Source organism: Arvicola amphibius, chromosome 15 (assembly GCF_903992535.2).
Source record: "Arvicola amphibius chromosome 15, mArvAmp1.2, whole genome shotgun sequence".
In the NCBI taxonomy this organism is placed as follows: Eukaryota; Metazoa; Chordata; class Mammalia; order Rodentia; family Cricetidae; genus Arvicola; species Arvicola amphibius.
Genome location: NC_052061.1, coordinates 1312233 through 1338830, shown reverse-complemented (window position 1 = coordinate 1338830; position 26598 = coordinate 1312233). Strand labels below are relative to the sequence as shown.

The 26598-nt window shown below is 34.5% G+C and overlaps 1 protein-coding gene across 4 annotated transcripts in view; it reads right to left on the bottom strand.

Annotated features, from left to right (window-relative positions):
* The window catches only part of Cdh8 (cadherin 8), a 354582-nt gene that overhangs the window by 36357 nt on the left and 291627 nt on the right, over positions 1–26598 (bottom strand). For all 4 annotated transcript variants that reach the window (XM_038312753.1, XM_038312755.1, XM_038312754.1 and 1 more), the window contains exon 9: positions 22225–22342. In XM_038312753.1, the coding sequence (XP_038168681.1) occupies positions 22225–22342 (118 nt within the window). The remainder of the gene's footprint in view (positions 1–22224; positions 22343–26598) is intronic.

Below are 26598 nucleotides of genomic sequence, written 5' to 3'. Positions count from 1 at the left end.
ATGACTTTAACTTCGGTAAAACTTAACCTAGGAATCACCTCTTAGAAATTCAAACCGGACAGGCCACACCTGCTAGCAGAGCAAGTAGCCTATCTGCCAATCTTCTAAGCTTTCTTTTCCCCCCAGCACCAATTCCTCAGGCTCTTCCCCAGCTCTGCAACAGAACACCACCTTCAGGCTTCCTTTCCCTCTTCTCACAGCTTTACTAGATCTCACTGGCCATTCCCTCCTGAACTGCCTTCCCCAACTCTCAGCTGCATCCCATCCCAGCAACTACAAAATAAGAACACGTGCTCGGTGTTCCTGTGAATGTACTACCCCAGTAGGCTAGTAAAACAGGCAGCATACAGTCATCACACCCACAAAAAGTCAAGAAGAGAAACCAAGGATAAAACCATCTATCTGACAAAGACAAGCCTATAAATCAGCACCTAGACCTCTATAATCATCCAAAACCCCAGATGCTATGATAAGAATACAATCAATAAGATCCAGGGAATTAGGTCTCCACTAGAACCCTGCTATCTTACCACAATAGGCCCTGAATATTCCAACAGGGCTGAAGCATAAGAAAAAGACTTTAAAGCTAACTATATGAGGTTGATAGAGGTTTATAAAAAGGAAATGAATAAATCCCTTAAAAATTAGGAACACACACAAACACAAAAAATGGAGGAAAATTAATAAACCCCTTAAAGAAAGTAAGAAACAAAAGGAGTGAAAAGAAATGAATAAAATTGTTCAAGACCTAAACATGAAAATGGAAACAATAAAGAAAACACAAACTAAGGGATAAATGGAAATGAAAAGTTTAGGAATTTGAACAGAAATTCCAGGGAAATACTTCACCAATAGAATACAAGAGATAGAAAAGAAAACCTCAGGTACTGAAGATACAATAAAATAAATGAATATATCAGACAAAGAAAATGTTTAATCTCAAAAATATTCCAGACACACAGCATCCAGGAAATCTGTGGTACCATAAACATTTTCTAAGAATGATAAATATGTAGAAAATAGTTCTAAAGATGATAGAATTTTATATAAGAATAGAATCCCAGAACAAAGCCCACAAAATACATTAAAAATTATAGAAGAAAATTTTCTTATGCTAACAAAGGAGATTCCTATAAAGATACAAGGAGCACACAGACCAAAACTAGATTGGACCATAATAGAAAGATCTCTCAGCACATAATAATCATACCACTGAACAAAGAGCAAAAGGAAAATATAAAGAGATGCAGTGAAAAAAAACAAATAACATATAAAAGCAGAGACATTATAATTACATTTAATTTCAAAATGGAGACTACAAAATCCAGAAAAGCCAAGATAGATGTGCTGCAGGCTGTAAGACACCAGAGGTGACAACCTAGACTACTATACCCAGCAAAACTTTCAGTCAACATAGATGGAGAAAATAAGATTGTTCATAATAATATCAAACAAACAATAATGATCTACAAATACAGCTGTATATACAGAAGGTGCTAGAAGGAAAAGTTCAGTCAAAGAAGCTTAGCTACACACATTAAAAACACAGGAAATAAATAATCTCACACCAACAAAACCAAAGGAATTGAAGCAGACCACCACCACCACCACTAACAACATCAACAACAATGAATAACAAGAATCAAAAATCATTGGTTTTTAATATCTCTCAATAGCAGTGATCTCAAGTCCCTATTTAAAAAACCCCAGGCTAACAAAATGGATGATAAAACAGAATCCATCTTTTACCACATCAGAAAACTCAACATCAATGATAGACAATACGTCGAGGTAAAGGATTGGAAAAAATATTAAATGCACACAAACCTAAGAAGCAACCTGATATAGTTGCTTTGATATTTGAAAAAATATATATTTCAAACAAAAACCAATCAAATGAGATAGGGAATAACACCACATACATATCAAAGGAAAAAAATCCATCAAAATGATATTTTAATTTTTAACATCAAAACCCAAATGCAGGGGCACCCAATTTTGTGAAAAAAAAAAAAAACAATACTACTACAGCTTATATCAAATATTGAACTTCATATACTGATAGTAGGGGACTGCAGTATCTCACTATCACCAAAAGACAGGTCATCCAGACAAAAAAAACTAAACATAAAAATATTGGAACTAAATGATATTATGAAAAAAAATGGACCTAACAGACATCTTTAGAATATTTCACCAAAATCAAAACAAACAAACAAAAAAAAAACATATTCCTTTTTCTCTGCCACTAATGGTACTTTTTTCTAAACTGGTCACATACTCAGTAACAAAGCAAATCTAAACATATACAAAAAATTGAAATAACTCCCTGCATCCTATCAGACCATCATGGATTAAAGCTAGGTATCAACAGCAAGAAAAAACTTATCATCCCATGGAAGCTGAACAACTTACTACAGAATTTAAAATTAGTCAAGACAGAAATAATGAAAAAAAAAAGTAAGACTTTCTAGAATCCAATAGAAATGAACAGACATCCTACCCAAACATGACTTAAAATGAAAGCAGTGCTAAGAGGAAAGTTCATTAAGGCCAACATAAAGAAACTGCATTAAATCGGGGTTTCAATTCGATTCCATTGATCCACGTATCTGTTTTTATGCCAATATTAAGCTGTTTTCATTACTATAGCTTTGTAGTCTGAAGTCAGGGAATGTCTACCCTAATTGTCATCATAGAACCTACATCTACTGATGTAGCAGTTCAGTGCTGTTACATCGTCCCTGATGGAAGCAGATACAGTGATCCACTCAGGATAACTCAGTTTGATACGTAAAATGAAAAAAAAAATTAAAAAATTAAATTGGAAAGATTTTACTAGCAACTTAGCAGGACATCTGAATGCTCTAGAACAACAAAAATGTAAACAATAAAGAGGACTAAAAAGTGGATCTGGAGGAAAGTGGATCATGACATTAATCTTCATCTCCCTCATTCATGATGAACCACAGGAACAGCATATAGTCACATTGTGTTAAGTGCTTACAGATGATTAAAATTAACAGGAAGTTATAAAAGATAGCATTTGTAACGTGTGGCTATAAGACTCTAAACAACACATAGCATTAAAAATTCAATTTATATACACATAATCATTCAATCAGTAGTTTTAGGGCAACTTGATCAACATTTTGGATCATCAGTGGCTCAATATCAATATCTAGAATGTTAGGGGAATTAACATAAATATGAACTTTCCCAGGCAATGTATGAGTGATAGTCTTTCTGCTGATATAAATGTCAGCATTCTCACACAAGTATGATGACTGCTTCATAGGTCCCTTTCATCAGAGCATCATCTCTGAATATCTATACTTCTTATGAAGCTGACAGTTGCCTGTTTCTCATAAACACTTCCTACTACTGTGCACAGTAGACACAATTTGACTGATCCATCACTGAAGCCTTCTCTGTATAAAAGAAAGCATACTGGCTTGTCCTCTACATTTATCTCTTCAGCAAGTATGGAAACAGAATTACTTATTTTCTTAAGCCTGCTGGAATTTTCCCACACCCCATCACATATAAAACACACAGGCGTGTGTGTATGTATGTGTGTGTCTGTGTGCCTACACTAGACTACCTCTAGTTGTTGCCAGTTAAGAACTTTTTTGATTGAAGCATAGATTCTCCTTTGCCTGATATGTTTCCCATTGTGAAGGTTTAGTCTACCCTCTTTGAACTATTATTGTTTGGCATTGTTTTTTTTTCTGTCTTCCTCTGGAGAAAATTTTTTTTCAATAATGAAGTTTTCTTATGTACTTTCTGCAACAAAATAATCATCATAGATCTCTCCACATCTATGCTTCAGAACAATAAACAACTACCTAGAGTTTTTATATAGGGATGATTCTTGCTTGGACATAGGGGACAGTAAAGAATGACTGGGTTTTCCTTTTACTATATTTGACAGTATTATATAATATTGTGAACATACATATTCTATCTTCTAAAGGATCAGATGCATATAAGAAAATCATTCCTTCTGACCTGCATAATACTAAACAAGTCATAATAAATGTCAAGGTCCCTGTCTGCACATTTTGGTCTAGCAGAACCTAACCATATAGAAAGGGGCAACACATTAACTGATTTTTCACCAGAACTGTATGGTAAGTCCCTACTGCTAAAGACTACATGGTTTGAAAACAGGCACCAAGAAATCAATCTTATCTTGAACTTAAAACCTCCCTCTCTGGTAGTAACATTCAAGTTCTGGAAGGTGCCATACTAGCTGCCCTGAGAAAAAAAAATCATAGTCATACCAAGACATAGACACAGCATGGTACAATACCACTCTGCCGGTGGGTGAGATATGGCAAATTGTTGCAATAACTCTACGGGATGAAAACAGATAACCTGAGATATTTTTGATTTGATTTAAGACCTGCTCCACAGAAAGGACTGTGTACTCAGCACCATAAAACTGGTGATAAACTCACATGACTAAGAGGCCACAGGTGGTGGGGAAGAGGTCACAGGTGGTGGGGGATGTGTTAGCTGAGTAAGATCTACTGTTTATTGCTAATTAGCCATATAGCTTAACTGCTTTTGATATTTTCAGGAGCATACCAATAGACTAGTACTGCTCTCACTTAGGCAAAGACACTTCTGTGCACTAGAAGGAAGTTCATAGAAAAAAAAATCACAATTGGTCAATGTATTACAAATAAATAACTGTTGAATATTCATCCCTAAACAGGACAACTGTATTACTCCCTTTAAACCAAAGAGAATATTGAAAATGAGGGTTGGTGAGCAGAAAGAATGTAAGAGCCAGAAGATAGGAAGAGGTCTATGAAACTTCTCCTTCTAGACACCACATATCCCTTGTAATTAAGTGTATATAGCTGCTGTGAATACCATTTACAAGGCATTTCTACAATGGCACCTTTCAAAATAAGTATGGATGTGGCTGGTGTGGGTTGGTGATGTTCCTGAGACCCCAGACGTATTGTAAGATATAGTGTCAATGAATGGCTTTCAAGGGAGGAAATATCATTTATCTCAGTGGTGTAGCTACTGGTAAACTGTCCACCGTTCAGTTCATAACTCCCTGCAAGTAGCTATAAATACAATGGGATTTGGGAGAAGCTTGAAATCAGGAAATGAAGTAGTTTGAAGGAAGGAGATCAGTCAGCGTTATCAAGGGTAAATGAGGTAATGGTGAGGGAACATAATTAGAATACACTGTTTACATGGATTCATGGAACCATCAAAAATGGTGTTAATTTTGTTAAAAGTAATTAAATTAGACACATAAAATTAAACATGAAAAGGAAACATTCACAACATAATTCTCATGAGCAAATAGAAAACAATTCTTTGATCTACTTATTTTTTTGATAGCCTATTATTTAATTAATTTTTAGGATACTTTGTTTTCTAGAATAACCAACTAATGAAGACATCAGTACTTTAAAATAGGACACAATTTTAAATACCTTCTAGGTCTAATATTTCCTCTGAAGCCTGATGGAGAAAATGCTGAAAAGGAAATTAGGGGACTGGAAGCAATTGCTGGAACAGCAGCCCCTCTTAGTAAAACATAAGAAAGTGATGAAACTCTCCAGTAAACAGGACAGATAGTAAATCAATTACAGAATAGCAAAACCATAATGAAAAATATCTTTGGTAACAGGAAAAATTTCTCAGGGTTCTTCTGTCCTTCTTTGGAGTTTTGTTAGTTCATGTTAATTGTAAAACGTAATTGGTTTCTTTATGACATTTGAATATATGCATATAAGGGATATTGATCATAGTTATCCCATTTTTATCTTTTCTTATCTACCTATGAGAAAAATAGCATTTTACAAAGTAATTATAATGGTAAATGTGATCAAAGTACATTATATACATCTATGAAACCTATTACATACACAGTGGAAGCTATTCTTTTGTACAAGTAATCTGCACTTATAAATATGTTATGAGTTTGCAGACTTTGGTGGAATATTTTGTAGACAAAATGCTAAAAGTGTTAATTAGCTTATTTAAAAGAGAGACAGGCTGAACTTCAATGACAAAAAGAATTATTAATTTTAGAAGCCTAATTTAATGAAATTTAATACCTATGGATTCCTAGTTAGAAATCACAACCACTTACTCACTAATCCTTTCTTTCAGTGAAGGGAATGATGCTCACAGTATATGCTCTATAGGACAGAAATCAACAGACATAATGACAAAGTGCAGTGAGACCAGCTGTTTGCATAGGTCCAGTTGTGAGAATTTACGTATTATTCATTAAGTTCCGTATCACTGGAGGCAGGCAAAATAGACTTTGTAGTGAGAAGGGAGCTTATACACCTTTTCTATTTCCATATAAAAAAATGTGCCCACTCATACATAGCACAAAATGAGATAAATTTTAAATGTCTGGAGATTATACTAAGACATCTAAAACACTTTCAGATTGAACTTCTAGATATTCCTTACAGTCTGGTCCCATAACATTCCTTTAGGGAATGTTGAACACTCGGATGGCCCTGTTTTTCTATTAAGTGAGTTATGTGTAAAAACAGTTGCTGAGGACAGCAGGCTATGTGTGAGGAGCTAGAGCAGTCCTAAAGGAAAGATGAAGATCAATGAAACAGGATATATAGGAATAAAATGAACACCCGCCAGCCTTACAGATACATCTAAATATTCTGAATTCTAAGCAAACAGTAGCAGTAGACACGTGGTACAAAAAGGGCACATTCTATTTGTCAGGCATCTCATGTGTTATCATTAACTTCAACAATTAAAGTACTGAGCAGTGAATAAATGCTATCTATGACTACACATCAAACTCCATAGCAACCGCTTAATCTTATAATCACACAGATTTAAAAACAAGGCAGCAAAGCCCAAAGTTATTAAAAAATGAACTCAGTGGGTACTATTCTGATCCGATAATTTAAAACCTAAGTTTTTATTCATATGCGTTTGTTTGTTTGTTTGTTTACTTGTTTACTTATTTTCTATTTTACCAATGCTTTTTGGCTCTGTCACAGAAAAGAGTCCATTCCTCACTGTTCCTTGGCAGGAACAGTATAGACTTTGACTATGAGTTGGCCTACATGGTTCAGAGTCTTACAGAAGACACAGTGGGAGTATAGAGAAGTAAGTTCACTCTACATATTGTGTTCCAGTTTGAACCAAATTGAGTGTGGAGTATCTTTTCTTGCATAGAATATAGTAGTAAGTTGATAGCAGGACAGAACCTCTTAACTTGTTATCATATTATTATTGCTGGTCTTTTGGGGGGTGATGAGAACTGGTTATAGTATAGATCCTGGGTAATGGATTCTTTGCCTCACCAAAGTTTCAATCACAGATGCTCCATATGTGTGTAATATAATAGGAAAGGGCACTGAAAATCTTTGTCGACAAAAGAATTATAGAAGGAGTTAAAGAAACCAGAATACATTGTCTGCAGACATAGTGATGCCATGATAAAACCTGTTTCTTGGCATTATTAATAAACGCTAATTATTGATGAATGTGTGGTTGAGATATATACAGATTGCTTTCATCCTGGAAGAATTCATAGAGTTGGTACTACTGATAGTTGAGAGAAGCAAAACCAAACAAACTGAAACAAAACAAGACAAAAATCAGATAAGATGTGCGTGCAAAGTGATTCTGTAGTCTCTTTAGTCCAAAAAGTTATCTGCATATTGAAATGACAGAGTGAAATGTCCTGCTTTAAGGGCCGGATAAATAGAGAATATTCATACATTTGGGCAGCCTTCAAATGATGTTGACTACATTCAAGTTAATTGCTAGTGTCCCCTAATATTAGAAGATCAGTGTGCCCCAGCATTCTTGCTCCAACTGTGAAAACATGATACATTATCAATGTAACCTGGATTAGAGCGGCACCTCCAGCTTTAATTCCTTGATGTAGACAAGACAATAAATAATTTATATAATCAACATTTCTTCTTAGTAATATTCAGAAAATAAACTCACACCCTAAAACAACACTGCTATAGTCAAAGAAAAAAAATAGCATTTGAATAAAGACTAATGCAGCTTTCAAAGTATTTCTTAAACTGATTTATTATCTCTGAGATGCATAGGCACTGAAGTATTTGTGGATGTTTCAAAATGACCTGCTTTTCATGGACATCAGACTTTTGATCTATCTACAGAAAACAATGGATTGATAGCTGCTATCAAATTTGATAGCAGATTCTTATATAAAAAATTTTTGTGCTGTGAAATTTGAGCTGTCTGTCACTTACATTATATTATGTAACATCTCACAATGACATACTGCCATGTAGCACAATGTAGATCACAATTTAGACAACTGCAATTTATAACTAAACAAGAGAGTCATTTCTTACCAAAAGATTTCCCAGGGGAAGCGAAGGTCATCTACAGCACTGATAGCACTAGCCTAGCCATGCTGCCAACCACTCTGTATTTACTGAATTTGACTTTCATTTAAAATCATCTTTCCTCTGCCTCTTCTGATTGTGATAGAGCTAATCAAGGCATTCCAGTAGACAGAGAGGACTTAGTAGTAAAGGGCTTATGGTAGCCTAAACGATGAGTGTGAATTAAAGGTTCATTCACTTTTGCAAAGCTATGGACAAATGGTCTTAGAAGATGATGTGCCTATGAAACCAAGATAAAGTTATTTCATTGGAAGCATAGATGTTCATGGGAACTGTGGGCTGCTATCCAGTATCTACTTTTCCATGGCCAGGTTACATCCAGAGAACAATTATCACAATGGAATAATTGATCAGTCAGGTCAGTTCCATATTCTAATCCTAGTCCAAACATAGCCATGCTTTGAAGAGCTGATACAGGATATACGATAGACAAGTCTTCTCATTCCATAAGATGAGCCGTGAGATCTATGCAGATCTTCCCATCTGAAAGCAATCATTTGTTCTCTTTAGCAAGTAAGCATGTGACAAAAAGTAGAGGATGTGGGGGAAAGACCACATCCTGAAACATCCCTCCACCACACGGCGCCAAGCCTAGAAGAAAACCTCTTTAAGCATTGTATATTTTTGGTTCTAAAGCCCGTTTCTAATTATGGTATAGATAATTCGAATAGGAATTCTACAACTTACAAGTTATTTAGCTTGGTGAATTCTTTGTTCTCTCTAGTGTCCTTTGAGGAAATCTCTTCTGTATGCAGCTACATTAAATGCTTTCACTTACTTTTCTTCAGATACAGTGATAATTTTTTGAAGTTATTGAAAATTGTCTGCTCTGATTTTTGTCATACTTTAAACATTTCTGTCATTTCTCACAATCAATATCTGTGTGTGTGTGTGTGTGTGTGTGTGTGTGTGTGTGTGAATATGTGAAAGACAAGAATTATATGCAAGTATGTATAATTCTAGACTTGTATCCATGGCTAATTATAAGATTACTACTTTCTTCAGCTTTTATCTCAATCATAAGTTTTCCCTTTATACTATGTCTGTTGTATTCCACAGTATTGTAATTTTTTTTGCTTCTCTAATCTTAACACCAAATAGACAAAGAGGTGAAGCTCTCAAGGATTCTGCAGCTCATTCAGAAATGATAACCTCTCCCTGTTAATCATTATGACTGTGTTTTAGAAGAAATTTTCTGAGTTACACTGGGTCACTTAATAGAATTTGCAGCATTCCTAACATGGAATTTTCTGCTTATAACCTGAGCATTCCTGTGGAAGTAATCACAACCCATATAACGAAGTTGTTTAGCTCCCTGATGCTCTGTAGGAAGACAATCAGAGGTGGCAATATTTAAGGCCAGACTTTTTATATTGCCTGGTTTTATGTCAATTTGACATAAACTAGAGACAGTTAAAAGAAAGAAACCTCAGTTGAGAAAATGTCTCCAAAAGATAGAAATGTAGGCAAACAAGCATTGAATTATCTTAATTAGTGATCGATGGGGAAGACTCTATTGTGGGTGGCACCATCCCTGAGTTGATGGTCCTAGGTTCTATAAGCAAGCCACGAGGAGGAAACCAGTAAACAACTTCCTTTCATGGTCTCTGCAGCAGGTGCTTCCTCCACACTCCTACCTGGTTTGAGTCCCTGCCTTGTCTTCCAACAACGAACTGTGACTTAGAATATGTAAACGAAATAAACCTTCTTCCCCAAAATGATTTTGGTCATAGTGCTTCATCACAGCAATAGAAACTCTTAGACAGTAATTTATAAGGTTGTTTATATTTGATTTTGGAAATTCTGATGCCATTTAACCCCTTTAAAAACAAGACTGAGCTCCCAAGGTCCTGATGAGGAGCAGAAGGAGGGAGAACATGAGAAAGAAAGTCAGGACCGTGAGGGATGCGTTCACCCACTGAGACAGCGGGACAGAACTAACGGGAGATCACCAAGTCCAGTTGGAATGGGACTGATGGAACATCCGACCAAATCGGACTCTCTGAAAGTGGCTGATGGTGGAGGCTGACCGAGAAGCCAAGGACAATGGCGATGGGCTTGGTCTCTACGACAAGGACGGGCTCTGTGTGATCCTTGTCAGTTTGGTTGCTCACCTTCCTGGACCTGGAGGGAGTCCAGGAAGGCAAGAAATAAACTGCCAAGCTATTTTCCTGAAAAAAAAAAAAAAAAAAAAAACAAAAAAAAAAAAAAAAAAAAAAAAAAACAAGCATACTTAATTGTTGAAATTAAAGTATATTGAGATAAAAAGGGAATATTTCAACACAAGATTCCTGAGCATTTGTGATTTTTTTCAAATATAGTCCTAACATAAGTCACTAACTGTTTTTCCTCATACAGGGTCACAAGGATGTTTTATTAGGTTCCACATGGATTATTGTTAAGCACATTCTCAGATTATTGCCAGTATATATTGATCTACAAATGATGTGTTTCATGTGAAGTGTGTGTGTGTGTGTGTGATGTAATTAGCCTATATTCAAATTCCTATTGTTTTCTTTTTTTTTTCTTTTTTCTTTTTTTGGTTTTTCGAGACAGGGTCTCTCTGCAGCTTTTTTAGAGCCTGTCCTGGAACTAGCTCTTGTAGACCAGGCTGGCCTCGAACTCACAGAGATCCGCCTGCCTCTGCCTCCCGAGTGCTGGGATTAAAGGCATGCACCACCACCGCCCGGCTACCTATTGTTTTCTTTTGGCACCTACCTTTAATCTACTTCTTTCCAGATAGTTCTACCTGTACTTTTCTTATACACACACACACACACACGTATATATATATATATATGTATATATATATATATATATATATATATACATATATATATATACATATATATGCACATAAAACTAAATGATTAAAACACAAAAAATATATCAGTTTCAAAAGATATGGATGGAACAAGAAATCCAGTATCCACACTCATTAAAAACACCCCTACATTCTGTAAATAGCACTGTACTCTTAAGAATCCAAAACCCCAATAAAAGAAATTCTGAAATGCTTAAACTCCTAGTCATGTTCTAAAACCTATGATTCATAAATGCTTCAATGATCCATTTCCATGAGAACCTTGCATAGGTAAGATTTGAATTTTATAATCTCTGGTTTCATTTAATATTGGAAATTGTACTTTGAGAGTTGGGCCTGGAGCTCAAAAAGACAGAATATACCTTGTATGCATGATCTTGGTTCAATCAATAGTAATGACGGGAAAGTACTTTTTGTGGAAAAAAAGTAATTCTTTGCTAGTAGTACATCTGTTACTTTCAAGGATATTGTATAAAGGAACTAATGTACTGATTAATATTATAAAAGCAATGATTCCATTTGAAATGTGTATCTTTTATCTTGTAATATGTCTACACTTTATGTCACTCAGTGTTTTGATCTTGATTACATCATCACTGCCAGTAATTTTATTATGATTAAGTTCTTGTGGTTTTCCTTCAGTTCTGTTCATAAATAAATACACAGTTCTTGGTTTTAATCATTGAAATATTGAAGATTTAATTTTTTAAATTCTCTCATGTTTAAGATCCCCATGCTATTTTTTTTTTTTTTTTGTCAGCTTGACACAAACCTAGACATATCTGGAAACGAGGCATCTAAATTGATAATTGATTCTATAAGATTGCCTTCTAGGCAACTCTTTGGTGACTTTTTCATTTATGATTGATATGGAAGGTTACATCTCACTGAGAGGGATGGCATCCCTCTGAGGATACACCTTGTGACTAGAGGAAAGCAGCCTAAGTAGACAGGGGGCACAATCTAGTTCAGGATTGTATAGCCACAGACATGAATCAGTACTATAAAATCCTATCATCTATCTCTTGCTTCTATCTATCTACAATCTATCTATCTATCTATCTATCTATCTATCTATCTATCTATCTATCTATCTATCTCTATCTATCTCTCTCTCTATCTATCTATCTATCTATCTATCTATCTATCTATCATCTATCTATATCTATCTATCTATCATCTATCTATCTATCTATCTATCTATCATCTATCTATCATCTGGCTATATAGCTACCATCTATCTATCTATTTATTTAGAGAGGAGGACAGAGAACAACTTGTGAGAGTCAATTTTTTCGTTCTACTGTACCAGTTGAGGAGAGCAAACTCAAGCACTCTGACTGACACATAGACACTTTTACTCATTAAACAAAATAATATACCACTTTGAGTGCTTTTTCTTCTCTTTAATGCATGCTAGCTGTTTAAGCTTTCTAAAACTTTAAAAAATATATCATTTAATTCAGTGGTAAGCTTTTAGGATGTTAATGACTCCGTATTATTGTAACAAATAAAAAAGTCACCATGAGCATGAGACTTCCAGAGTACAAAATAATGTAAAGCATATTGCAGATTCTCACTGAGTAGTGAGCATAATCACCACATTGTGCTATCTGATTATAATACATGCAATAGACAATTTCATTTTGTCTTTTTTAAAATTTCTGGTTTCACCCAAACTGATATTGGGACACCTTTATCCAGTATTTAGCTGGAGCTATATAAACTCTTATAATTTGAAAAATAAAAAACCATATCTGAAGAAAAGGAGAAAGTAAAATATGAGCAATTTTTTAAAGCAATGATTCCAGGAATAAACCATCAGGTTTTCAAAGAGAGTTGGTGTCTGGTAAGGATGCAGTCAGTATCTGTGCTGCTTTCCTCCCCTGCTATGCACAGAGAAATTGACAGATGGAAGGTTATAAAGTATTAGAAAAAACAATACTCACATATATTAACGATGTGTCACTTGAAAATAAAATGCTATCGAAAGAGTACGTGTTTATCCTAAAATCATCAAATATTCTCATATTCTAACATCACAAGAATTCCATCTCCCCCAAATAAATGAACTTGATTCATAATCTTTATAATCATGCCTTGTATTTCCCAAACAGCTATTTTTAGGCCATATGATGTTACTTGTATTATACTTTAAATCAAGTTCTTGTAAATGTTACCCTCCTCTTTAGGCACAAATGTTTGAGACAGGGTCTAACACTAAGGCCAAAGCACATTTGCTTCTCCTAGACTGGTTCACCTATGAGGTCCAGAAGTGATGCCTATCTTTAGTTGCCTTGGGCCCTAATCGCCAGTGTGTGTTCTGGATGAGAACCAATCTCTCAGACTTTTTACATGCGTACTGAAGATTAAATCTCCGGCCCTCATGCATGGACAGAAAACACTATGACTACTGATTCATTGCCCCAGCTGCCATTTTAAGCTTTTAAAAAAATTAAAATATGCCAGCATAATTTTGTATAGGTAACTGATATATGTACTATTTGTTTATCTACTTTTCTGTATTAAACTGTATACACATGTAAGCCGTTCTGCAGTGTGTATGTTACACTTAATATCCTATAATAAACATAAAAAAAGATATAAACCTACCACTATATCAGGGACAGCTGGAAAAGTCTTGTGGTCATGTAGGTTATTTCCAACCTGGAATATCTCCTGACACTTTTACTTTTAAAACAATGTTGGCCTATTATTTTACCTTTATTTGAATCACTTGTATTTCAGAACTTTCTACACTAAATATGCAAGAATAGAGAAATATTACTTCTTCAGAACTCTTCTCTTCTGAAACAGCTTTCTGACAATTAAAAATTGAATCAAACAATTTAATATCTTAGAGAAAATTCTTTCATTTCCTTTACTCCATCCATAGAAAATATGGAGAATTACTAAACTCTGAAATATTGGAAACGCCTGCCATTGGCTTTTTGAGTTCTTCTAGGATATAAGGGCAATTTAATCCTTTATTAGGTCAAGAATTCTGCCACAAGTTGGTGAGAAACACTTTAATCTTACAGAGCAGTAATCTTTTAATCATATTCTCTAGTATGTTAAGATATGATGATGATACTATCCTCTAATTTCTGGAGCAAATATCACTTCCATATATATGCTTGATTTCTCTTAAAAATTGTGAAAGAAAACAAAGTATATTGGCTTACTGTGGAACAATCCTTTTCTACAATATGAACATGCATTACTTTCAGTAGTTAATACATACTGACAGGTCAGGAGCTGAGCAGGAAGTTAAATGGTAAAGTCAAATTGAGAATGATGGGAAGAAGGAGGGTGGAGCCAGGAGATATGCCAGTCAAAAACTGTGCGAGCTAGATGTGCAAAAAAATGAGTTAACAAGCCTTGAGACACATGACAAAGCATAAATAGAAATATGGGCTAATTTGAAGGGTAACAAGCCTAGGCTATCAGCCAAGCATTTAAAATTCATATTCAGTCTCTGAGTCAGTTATTTGGGAGTGGGTGGTAGTGACAAGAAATGTCCATTTACATTGGCTGCTACATCAACGACAGGTACTCCCCTTTGGCATTTCATTCCACGATTCCATGTGTTCATGATGGCAATTCCTTATCAACAGTACCAAACAGTTATGTTCTATTACAGAATGCTAAAGGCTTATCCAATCACCTTTTAGATAATAATCTGAAGCTTATAATCTTCTTTCTAGTTGCATAATTTTTTACACTCAGTGTATTAGAATAGTTGAGCAATAACAGTTAAATTGAAGATGTGTAGAAGGTGAATTCTTAGGGTTGAGGGGAGTTAAATCTTGAAGTTGCCTTCAATAAACTAGTACAGACTAACCTAAGTAAATAAAAAGTTGTAGAAAGACAACTGTAATCAGTTTACTATGCAAAGATTCATTTTGTTTTCCAAATCACTACAATATGCAGCCTCAAAAGTCAGTTAACAATACAGCCAAGCAAAGGAGGGAAGTAATTCTAGCAAACAAGCTTCAGGTATGAAAACAAAGCTAATAAGTATCCTATTGTGGTGTATAGGTCATAATTACTACCTTCATCATCCACTCTCCCTTTATAGCATCTGTAGGTGCTGTAGACTAGGCTATGTATATATATATATATATATATATATATATATATATATATATATATATATATATATAGTACCCAGTTTCATATGCAGAAATCAATCTAATACCCTTTCCATGAGTTAGACGGCTTCTACAAATATTACCTAAAACCTTCCTTAATTAATAAAACAACATTGCATAGACACAGGAGGAGTCATGAATCATAATCAGACTAGATCACAACTATCACATTTTCATAAGCAAAATAGGATTGCCATTTACAACACACACTCACTGTATGGTAGCTGAAATCACCATACCTATAGGTCATTGTGATACTGTAAAGGACTCATCAACATATTTTGACCTTGCCCGTTAACTAAAGTGCTTCAGCATCCCTCCTCTCGACTTTCTCACAATGGAAACATCAATATGAAATTCAGGGGAGAATCAGGTGTCCCTGACTATAGATTGATATCCTCACTCCGACGAGTCAAATTATTTTTTAAGGTGGAAATGATAGACTCAATGAAACCTAACTCGTTTTTATGGAGGGCTAGGTTCACAAATTGGGTAAGGTCTAAGAGGAAACTTTATGACCAGATAGTAGTAGAATACGGATCATTCCACTCTAAATCAGGGGACTCTGCAGGACAGCCTATGAATTTCTACACGATATGACAAATACTCCTGTTAAATTATGGCATCCTCTCTGAGAATTCAATTGGTATTCAAAAAGTGAATCCCGAGGAGAACAGAATACACTCTATAGGAGGGAAAGTCAATTATCTATTTTATTGACTGCGTTATTCCCAACGCACAGAGCACTCTCTGACATGTGTGAGCCACAAAATAAATGGACATCAAATAAATGAATGAGTGAATAAAGATACGATATATTATTAATAACTTTAGAGTACGTGAAGAAGACATGTCTTGGTTCACGTCTGACTGAGCAGGAACCATGAGGGACTGCAAAGGAAAGCAAGCAGGGCAAACCTCACAAAACCTGGTAACAGTAAAGACGAGGACAAACAGGATCCTTGAGTTGTTATTATCAATGACGAGAAAATAACGGGATAGAGAAGACAAAGAGTGGAAGGTTTATATTCCAGGAAAAATGAAGGGGAAGGAATTTGATGTCTAGCTTGTTTGGTGTTTTTGAGACTAAAGAATGAATCAAGTGTTTATGGGCAGAGTGATGGAAAATAGAATTGTTTTCAAATACAATTGCGTAGTCATAACTTAGTATGAAACAGAATAGATTTTTCTTCAGCTTTAACCCTTCTTAACTTACATATTGTCCTTAACTGAAATTTATAAATCATAAAGAGTTTATAATCAACAACATGCCTCTGATAAAAAACAATAAACAATAAATAATAAATTTCTAAAAACGATGTTTCAGCTTTATACATAATCTTATTTTATGTATTAGAGATCTCATGAATCTCTCCGTGAAAACTGAGCCTTGCCTTTTATGATTGAAAAGGAAGTCCCATATTCTTTATGAGCAATGGCTGAAATTAAATAGAAATAACAAATCCTTGTTTTGGTGGGTATGCTATCTGAATGACTACTATAGAAATGAGTTCAGTGTCCCCATAGTGGAATATAAGAAAAGATATCCGTTATCATATCCACACAGCTCCAATGCAGGTCCATTGCCTGGGGGGAAAACAGTAACCATGTATGTGCTATTGTTGAAAGAGAGTGTCTCAAATAATGGACACCTGTGGAAAGAAATATAATTTTTAATGAGCTTTTCTTAGTTCAAAGCATCTTAGAATGATGAAGAATTAAGGAGGCCTATGCAAGTCAGAAAGAGTCAACATGACGTATCCACTGTGAAAGGGATAATGCTCAAATTCAGCCTGCAGACATGTAACTCACTTAACTGCAGAAGAAGGAGGAACTTTTCTTCATCCTGAACAGAAGAATAGATTTCTTGATGGTTCCGTGGGAGGGAAGCTGTTCTGTCTGGCTGGCTCGTGATCAGAAAACTTGCTTTAGATTATGCCACAAATTTTGATTAGGGGAAAATAAGAGTCTGAAATTAGCTGACAGAAATCAATGGTTAAAAGAATAAAAGGTTGGCAACCTAGGCAAAGTGTTTCCCTTAAAGTTCCCAGGACTCAGTATTAGGCTAGTAAGTAAATCAAAGCATTGAAAAGGGAGTAGCCGCTGTGGAGAGAAAGCTGAGCTTCAGTTTCATAAGAGAGATTTTGAAAAATACAGAGGAAAACTTTATCTACCTACAAATCATTCTCAGAATCCTTCTCCTCCTCCTGGCTCTTCTTTTGTAAGTCTTTGTCTTTCTAAAATACCACCTTGGGAACAATAAGGAGATTGGCTGCAAAGTCTTTGAGTGAAAATAAATGTCTTTCTTGATGAGGTTTTTCTGGAAATTACTGCTCTATATAGAAAAGAGAAAAAAAAATTACAGAGGCCTGGTTGGAATGATATGCTAGAGGAGAATAAGGGATTAAAATTATATTCATATCATAAAAGATCATGTTCTGATTATTGATGAGTGGTTTCCCACATCCCCATAGATGTCTTAGTCTGAGTTTAGATGTATGCATCACAACAGAGGTCAGCAGAAGCCTGGTGCTGTTATCCTGTATTACGGATAAGAGAACTGATACTCACAGTAAATTATCTATAGAAATGATATTCTTTTTTTAAGATTTATTTATTTATTATGCATACAATGTTCTGCCTGCATGTGTCCCTGAAGGCCAGAAGTCGGCACCAGACCTTATTGCAGGTGTTTGCTGGGAACAGAACTCAGAACCTCTGGAAGAACAATCAGTGCTGGTAACTGCTGAGCTGTCTCTCCCGCCCTAGAAATAATATTCTTACAGTGGATATTTTGATAGAACAAAATGTGTTAGACATATATACTTGAAGTAGACCATCAGCTGAGATCAAATTCTTAAGAAAAAGCATTAATTATAATCTGAACAAGTATTTTATAGATACTGAACTCATGCCACACAGGTTTACTCAAAAGCTCTATTTAGCATTCATGTCATTTACATTATCAATTATAAACATAATCATTTAAAATTATCAATTATAATCATAAACAATTATTTGTTTAGAGTGAAATTCTTATTTATGTGTTTCTCTGTCATGCTGGTGTTGGACCATGGCCTTATACCCACAACTCTGAATCATCCTCACTGAGACTGAATGACAGCCCTTGAGTGGATGTCTTTCCAGCAGTATTAAGGGGAACTAGAAGGTTTCCAAGGAGAGGTGAAACAACTTAGAGATTCTGATTCTTTTGCTAAATGTTTTCAAGACTAACTAAGTACTAGCCAAGTTTAAGTTCACTGTGTATTTTTCTCACATAGGCCCTCCTTAAAAAGAAGAGCTTCACAGTCTCCTCCTTTCCCTGTGTTAAATCGGTTCAATATTTTAATGCAAATCACAAAAGTTTCCATTACAGCAGTCAGGGATGTTACAATTCCAATCAAAAGATTATTTTACCTACAGTGTTCAGGCTCGAAAAAAGCAGGTTCTGCAGACCTCAAATTTCCTGAAAGCAAGATATTTCAGTATCTGTAAAAGGTCCATTTATCTTCCTTGTCTTCTTAGACTGAATTGTTGGGTATTTTCCATTTCCACGGTTAGAATTGAAGCCAATACTGAAATGTGGTCAGCAAAAACTCTTTGTTTATAAATTCACCCAAGTATAAGATGAAGCAGCCAATGTCTGTACCACAAATCAAAAGATTCAAGGTGCTCTGAAGTTTACATATGCAAAATATAAATGGCTCCTCATGCTTGACCTTTCATTTTCCCTTCTTCCATTTTGAAAATGACCATATTATTATGGTAGAAATATTATTCCTATATACTTAGAACGAGAATTATTTGTGAAATCATTCAACTGTGTAGTATAAAAGAGACAGCTCATTTCTATCTCATTTTGTCTTTGATTATGAATTAGTGGAGTGAAAATTGTGTGAGGACCAATTTATTTAAGAATAAAGATCACAATAATTTTGAGTTGGAAGACAGGCTGCAAATTCCTCAGAAAATGCACAGTTTTTCAGCTGTCTGCATGAAGATCAAATTAAGTGGGAGAGTAATTCACCTATCAAGTGTGGATTTGAATGTATTGGACATTGCAAAATTTTTTTTCTCATAGTCTTAAATGTATAAATTCTGAATATCTCAGTTTAGACACATCAATTCATAACCATTTAAAAGTACAGATTAAAGGAAATAAGTGATTAATAATTACAAGTATAATTAGAGGATTTGATTTTATCTTATACTTCCAACACTAGATATCACAGTAAATAGTAACAAAATATCATCATTGACTATACTTTCTCCTATCCTTAACATGGAAAACTCAAACTACATAACAACGTCCCATTTCTCCATCTTTGTGTCTATATACAACCTATCTATCGACCTATACAAATACTTTAAAATTGACAAACTCTTGATTATTTTAATTGCTTCTTTATAAGACATCATGTTTTTATTCTTTTTCACAGTAAATATTTATATAGCAATGCAGTAGTAGCCTATGAAGGAGCTCTTGAATTTATTTTCTAGGCAAAGGCAAATTGTGTATAAACTACATATCTACTCAAAAAGCCCTTCAACATCATGATTTATTCTATGAGGGGATGTTGAATATTTGGATCCTGAATTCAAAGTCACAGTGAACAAATGTCTTACATTCTACAAGACAGTCCTAGTTTATGGTGTTTTCCAGACATAAATATGAAAAGTAGCTTGCTTCTTTCTCTTTAATAAAAACATCCCCCCTTAGAAAAACAAATTTTACAGTCACAATTTGCAAAACAAATGACTGTATGATTTAAAATGAACAATTGTAGTACATGGAATATCTTTTCCTTCTTTCTTCCTTCCTTTCTTTCTTCCTTCCTTCCTTCCTTCCTTCCTTCCTTCCTTCCTTCCTTTCCTTTTTTTTTTATTCTGAATCATTTTGTAACACTTAAACTTCTTTTCTGACCAAGGGGATAGGACAAAATTTGGTCTCCTATTTTCTAGTTATAAAACAAAACACACAATCCATGCAGGTTTAAATACTCCTCTGAATGGTTATTGCAATGTGTAACACAACATTTCCTTTGCTTTTTTTCTACTAATTTCATAATTACAGAGAGAACAGAGAAAATCCAATTATTAGATGAAATTTTATTTTCAGAAATATTGTTCTTTTGACTAGAAGTTGAAATTAGACTTTCTCTGGAATCCAATAATTTACCTTCTCATTCACACAACTCTTGTATGCAGGGCCTTCCAAGCCCAGTTATAGAAAGGCAACTCTAGAAATTATGGAATGGGCTGGAAAAACTAAGGTTCTCTGAATATAAAGAAGAGAACATATTACTTCATGAAAATTTTTTAAATGTAGAGTATTTTTTATAAAAATAATCCAGATACCAGTTATCTCCTGGTCAAAATAAGAAAGAGCCACATTATTTCAGATTCTCAGGTCAGTCTAGTATTCATGAATGGGCTTTTTAGCCCATACATGAGATTTCTATAAAAGATGAATCCTTCTTGTCTTCGTAAAAGAACAAAAATAATGTTCTTGTATAAGAGTTTCTGATTGGGATGATGAATATGCAAACACTCCATCCTAAAGGTGAGAGACTAAAATGTTGTCACTTTAATGTTTATAATAGTGAAAGCCAGTTAAGTGAGTAATGTCTGTATAATGACCTTCTTGCTTCTTTTTCTGTGACGCATCTCCATTTATCAAAGCATCCCAAGAGAGCTAAGTAGTGTTACAGTGAAAGGCAAGGCCATGATACATTTAACATAAGCCATAAAATGATATTTTATTTTCTCCAAATCCATTAACCTCCTTCACACTGAGATACCAATATTCCAAACTGCTATCATGAACCAAAGTTACCTACACTAATTGAATATAAATTCTACATGAAGCATTTGGAAAGCAAAAGTTTACCTATAAGAAAACAAGAAATCTGATGTAGAAATTACTAATATTCTAACGGTTAAGTCTAAGATAAACATATTAGAGCCCAATTAAAGCTAAAATTGCTTTTCCAAAATATGGTAGCTGAGAAAATATCAATATATAAATGAAATGGGATTTTAAAAGCTAAGTTACAACCTTAGTTTACAATAAACCACAGAAAAAGGAACACTAGCTAAGCCATATTAGTAAGGCTCTCAAAAATAATGGAATAGAGCTGGGCAGTGGTGGTGCATGTCTTTAATCCCAGCACTCGAGAGGCCCAGGCTGGTGGATTTCTGTGAGTTGGAGGCCAACATGGTTTACAAGAGCTAGTTCCAGGACAGGCTCCAAAGCTACAGAGAAACCCTTCTCACAAAAGCAAAAAAAGAAATAGATTTAATATTCTCTGGGATTCAGAGAAATAAAATCAATTTATACTACTTCCCAAACAATAGTATAAAATTGTTCTTCAGGAAGGTTTTTGTGAACTATTTGCTGTTATTAATGTTGGTCCAAAATTAAAACAAATACCTTAATTGTGTTACTTAAAAACCAGGCAATATTAAAACAGACTTTCCCTAACAACCTAATAAATATTCAATTAAAAAGTTAACAACTACAAAGTGCAAACCATTTCATTCTGTGAAAGATATCTCAGATCTCTCAGGTTCTCAGTCTTCTTGGGAGAAGAAGGGGGTGACTGAGGTATTCCCTGGTATAACACCGATTTTCATCAACAGATTTTTTTTAGATCTATAATTTCAATATTAGGAAGAAGAAGTTAGGTATCTACCTTGCTGTGTTGCTGATAAAATGGCTTCAGCTACCAATGACAAGATTATTTCAACTATATTTCCCATTTGCACTGAGAAATGACTTGCCATTTCTCAGGTCCTCCCCTGCAACATTTCACAAAGTCAACATATTTACCTTCATTTTTCTTGATGGTGAAATTTGGGTTGTTGACCATTTCTGGAAGAAGACTGTACAAGAAATAATGTCCATTTTTGGGATCATCTTTGTCCATGGCGCTTACTGTTTGAATGACCTGTAACATAAAATGGGCATCAGCATTTCTGATCACTTTAGAGGGCTCCCATTGCTTGTAATAGGCCAGTGATATCCTTTTTGTGGTCTGGTACTTTGGTCCAAAGACTCATTTTCAGCTTTCTACATTGTCATGGATGGTTTGTGCCAAGAATGGTTTGAGCAGTATCCATCACTTTAAAACCTCAGCTGTGATAGTTGATGAAAATTAAGAGCATTACCTTCATTTCCATTTGATGTCTGTGGCTTGAAATAGCAAAGTTAAGTGTATTTGAAAGTTCCACTGGGCAATTACAGGTTTCTTTCCAATTTGAGTATTTACGGGCATCTAGAATGAGATTTGGAACTGTTACAGTGACTGGAGTGGGCTTTGGGGAGGATCTTGGAGGTAAGACTTAACCTTGAATCCTCACAACACCTTTTTAGCCATTAGGATATGTGTAGATGCCAGATGTAGTGCCCCTCACACAAAACTCCCTATGGGAGACCTTCCTGGGGAGCTGTGTCTGTCCTCTTCCAATAACGAATGCTGTTTTTAAAGTTAGTGGATAATATATCAAACAATGCTTGGCTTTGTACCCCAAGGTAACTAGATGACAAAGATCAGAAGAACGGCTGCTGTTCAGGCAGACAAATATTCTCGTAATCCTACACTGAAGATGCTATGTTCATTTTCAAAATTCATATTGACGATGCCACGTTGTTTCCTAGGATGACAGGGGATTATCTTAATATTCATTTATGATTCCATGATATTGGTTACTTCAACAGGCAACAGTGCACAAGAGCAAAAATAAAGGTGCCTTACATGGCATATAACTATCACATGATTCCGAAAAGAATGAATCTTAATAGCAAAGGTGGCAATAGATATAGCAAAAGTGTGATGACAAGGAAGTGCCCTCAGAATAATAAAGTAAATAATCATGGTTCCTAATATATTGTGTATATTTGAATATAAATATTCCTTTGGATTTTGAAACTTTCAGTGGAAAGAAAAAAGATCACTTTTGTATGACTTTATCTTGTGGCTTATGACGTATTCAAATGTGAGAACTATGATCTCGGAACTTCAGTATTTTTGAGACTTTGCATTGTACCATAAAATAGATTTGGAAATGTATGAAAGCTAAAAAATTAAAGTTTATGTTATGTTTAAATTTTGTTCAGAAATTTATCTAGTTACATTACATAACTCATTATAAGTACAGTCAGTTTGGGTCACCCTATGACCCTAAGTAGCTGCAAGTGCAACATATCATTAAGCATAGAGGCACTCATTAAGAGAGAGGTTTCTTGAGTTAAACTTTCCGCATCGAAATCACAGTTGTAGGGTTTCTTCTTTAAGGAAGTAATTTGAGACAATCTGAAACCTAATTTCTTTTTTATGCATAAAACACAGAGAGTATTTCTTTGCCCTGGGTAAATTCTGATTATTTTTCTACATTGAAATATTCTTGTTATGAAATGCCCAATGAAATAATCATTTTTAAATATATTTATTAAGGGCATTGCTACTACTCGATTACATGCTGTTTTATTTGGGCTAGAAATAAAATAGAAGACTATTGTAACTCAAACAAGGAAGCAATTGAACCCTATCCAGATTTTAAAAGAAAGAAATGTAACTTACGTTGCTAAACACATAGTACATAAGCTTTCACTTAAGGGCGTGGATTAGCTCTGGGGTCATAGTGTCAAATTTTTTTTTTACGAAGATGTTTAGTTCACACAATTCCTTGAAACAGTTTGAATATACAGTTATTTAAGAGACAAGTACCAACTGACCCCTTAACTTAAGGATAACTGTGAGAATCTCATGTGGTAAGTCAAAGGGATGACAGGGCTCTCCTTTGAATCAGGTTTGCCACCCTTCCATGCCTTTACCCAAATCTCTACCTTGACCTGTAACCAGGTTAGACTCTTAGAGGGGTCATTCATTTTGTATGAGAGTTCAATAAATAATCGAACAATTGAAGAGATAGTTTCTTGATAATTTATGGTCACATCTAAGTGCATTTTAATAGTATACCTTGACTATGTACTAATATTCATAGTATTTATATATAATGTGGATGAAAAGGGTCATATGTACTGACTAAATGACCCACCTGAGAGTGATTTGATAGTGAATCCAACATATTGAAAACAGCACATGCAATCCATAATCTATTATCCTTGTAGTAAAGGAATACAGCTACTTACCATACCACACCTCAGAACTTTCGTCTGAATATCATACTGGAAATGAAGCATGCTTTTCCCATCATTAATGTCAATGAGGACTCATTAGACATGTACTTTCTGAATCTTACCCCAAACTAACAAACCAGGAAGCATCAGGGCAGGACTTAACAATACTCAAGTTCCACAATCTATGTGATTCTGCCCTAAAGCCATTTTAAATACATGGCAAAAAAGAGCGGTGTTCGTGCGTTTTGGTCATTAGGGCAGAAGGGGTTTATTGTAAGAGTCAATCCATTCTGTCTTCATGACGTGCTAGGAATAAAGGGATTAAAGTGGTGAATCTAGTTGACTTTCCAAACATCCCATACATTGGTTGCAGTTAGCATTTTGGGTTAAACTATATTCGATGCTTCATTTTACTTTCATACAGGTCACTACTGCCTCAGCACTTTATCTAAATGTTGATGAGGGCAGATCGTTTGAAGGATGTTGTGCCATTAAAATTCATTAAGACACCCATGTTAAGAAGGCTGAATTTTTCAATGATGTAATAACATCTGAATACACTTAGTTTAAACAGTGGAATAAAAAGAAGTGCAGATGTATTCAAGGGAGTGAACCCCTAGAGAGTCTTGTTACAGAGCAAGAACAGAGATGGCAAGTGGAATTCTCAGAGTTCCCACTATGAGGTTCTGTGACCTCCATTGAGTTTTAATATCATTAAAATATATTGCAAGGAAATTTATAAAAAAATGTCCAGAGAATTTACAGATGTGATATCTGTAGCTAATTTTCAGTTTACATATCTTCTCTTCTCTGTATGAATTTACTGCAACAAGACAACTAAGTCTTTGAAATTTCCTATGATATTTATTCAGCTTAAATGAAGACTGAAAACAATTTCTTTACCTCTTTCAAAAAAGAAAGCAAAGAGTATTTAGGGTATTATTAAGGAAATGCATTTCAGAGCCAGACTTGAATTAGGATGTGCACAGACATAGTATTTCTTGAAACTCATCAAAGAATCTTTTAAAGAAAAAAATCTAAAAAGAAAGATTCAATAATATGTATCACAATATAATTTTGGTTCTAATAAAATATTAGATGATCTTTGCTTCTAAATCTGTATGAGATTCTTTTAATTCATATTAATTGTATTTTACGATAATTTACATTTTTTTGAAGATCTAATCTGTTAACAAGAGTATCAAGTGATCAGTAGAACATTATCAATGATTTCTTGGGGTTACTACTCATTAATTTGTCTAAAGTCTCCAAACATTATGGTCTGTGAGAGTTTTCCCACTCAGTGCTTTGTATATGTCTGCCAAGTAGCGGCAAGCAATTATTTAATAGATGTTAGATAATTGTAAGTATATCAGATTCATCCTAATAACCTTTTTATTATTCATTATACAGATAAGTAAATTAATGGATATATGGATAAATGAGTGATCATTTGAACATATTTCTTTCTTATTTAGCCCGATAATATCTAAGAAATAAGCTTTAGGGGGCTAAATAGTACCTCAAAAGCATTAATATGTCTCATCCTTAATGTGTCTCAATAAAGACTGGCTTCTTCTCACAGGTATGCAATGTTCATCCAAAGTCCACGGACTTTCACATTTTCTATATATGCGTTCTAGGAGTGTTGAGATTAGATTTCTAACATGTTGGGAACTGAAAAGTCAGCCATATATCCCTGATATTCTTTTCCTTGCTTTCAACAATTTTATGGTACTACTGATTCTAAAAGGTAAAATTTATATCTAAATTAATATATATATGTATATATATATACATACATACATATACATATATATACATATATATACATACATATACATATATATGTATGTATATATATATAATATATATATATATATAATCATAGCTCTACCTGGAGAAAAGATAAGAAAGTACTAATATGTTACAATTTTTGAAATATCCTTCAGGGATTCCTAAAAGAAGAACAATGCACATAAATCTGTGTGTATGCATTTGTATGTGTGTATATTCTCTAAGAATGCTGCAATGATGGTCACCAAGGCCATAAAGCACCCTGTC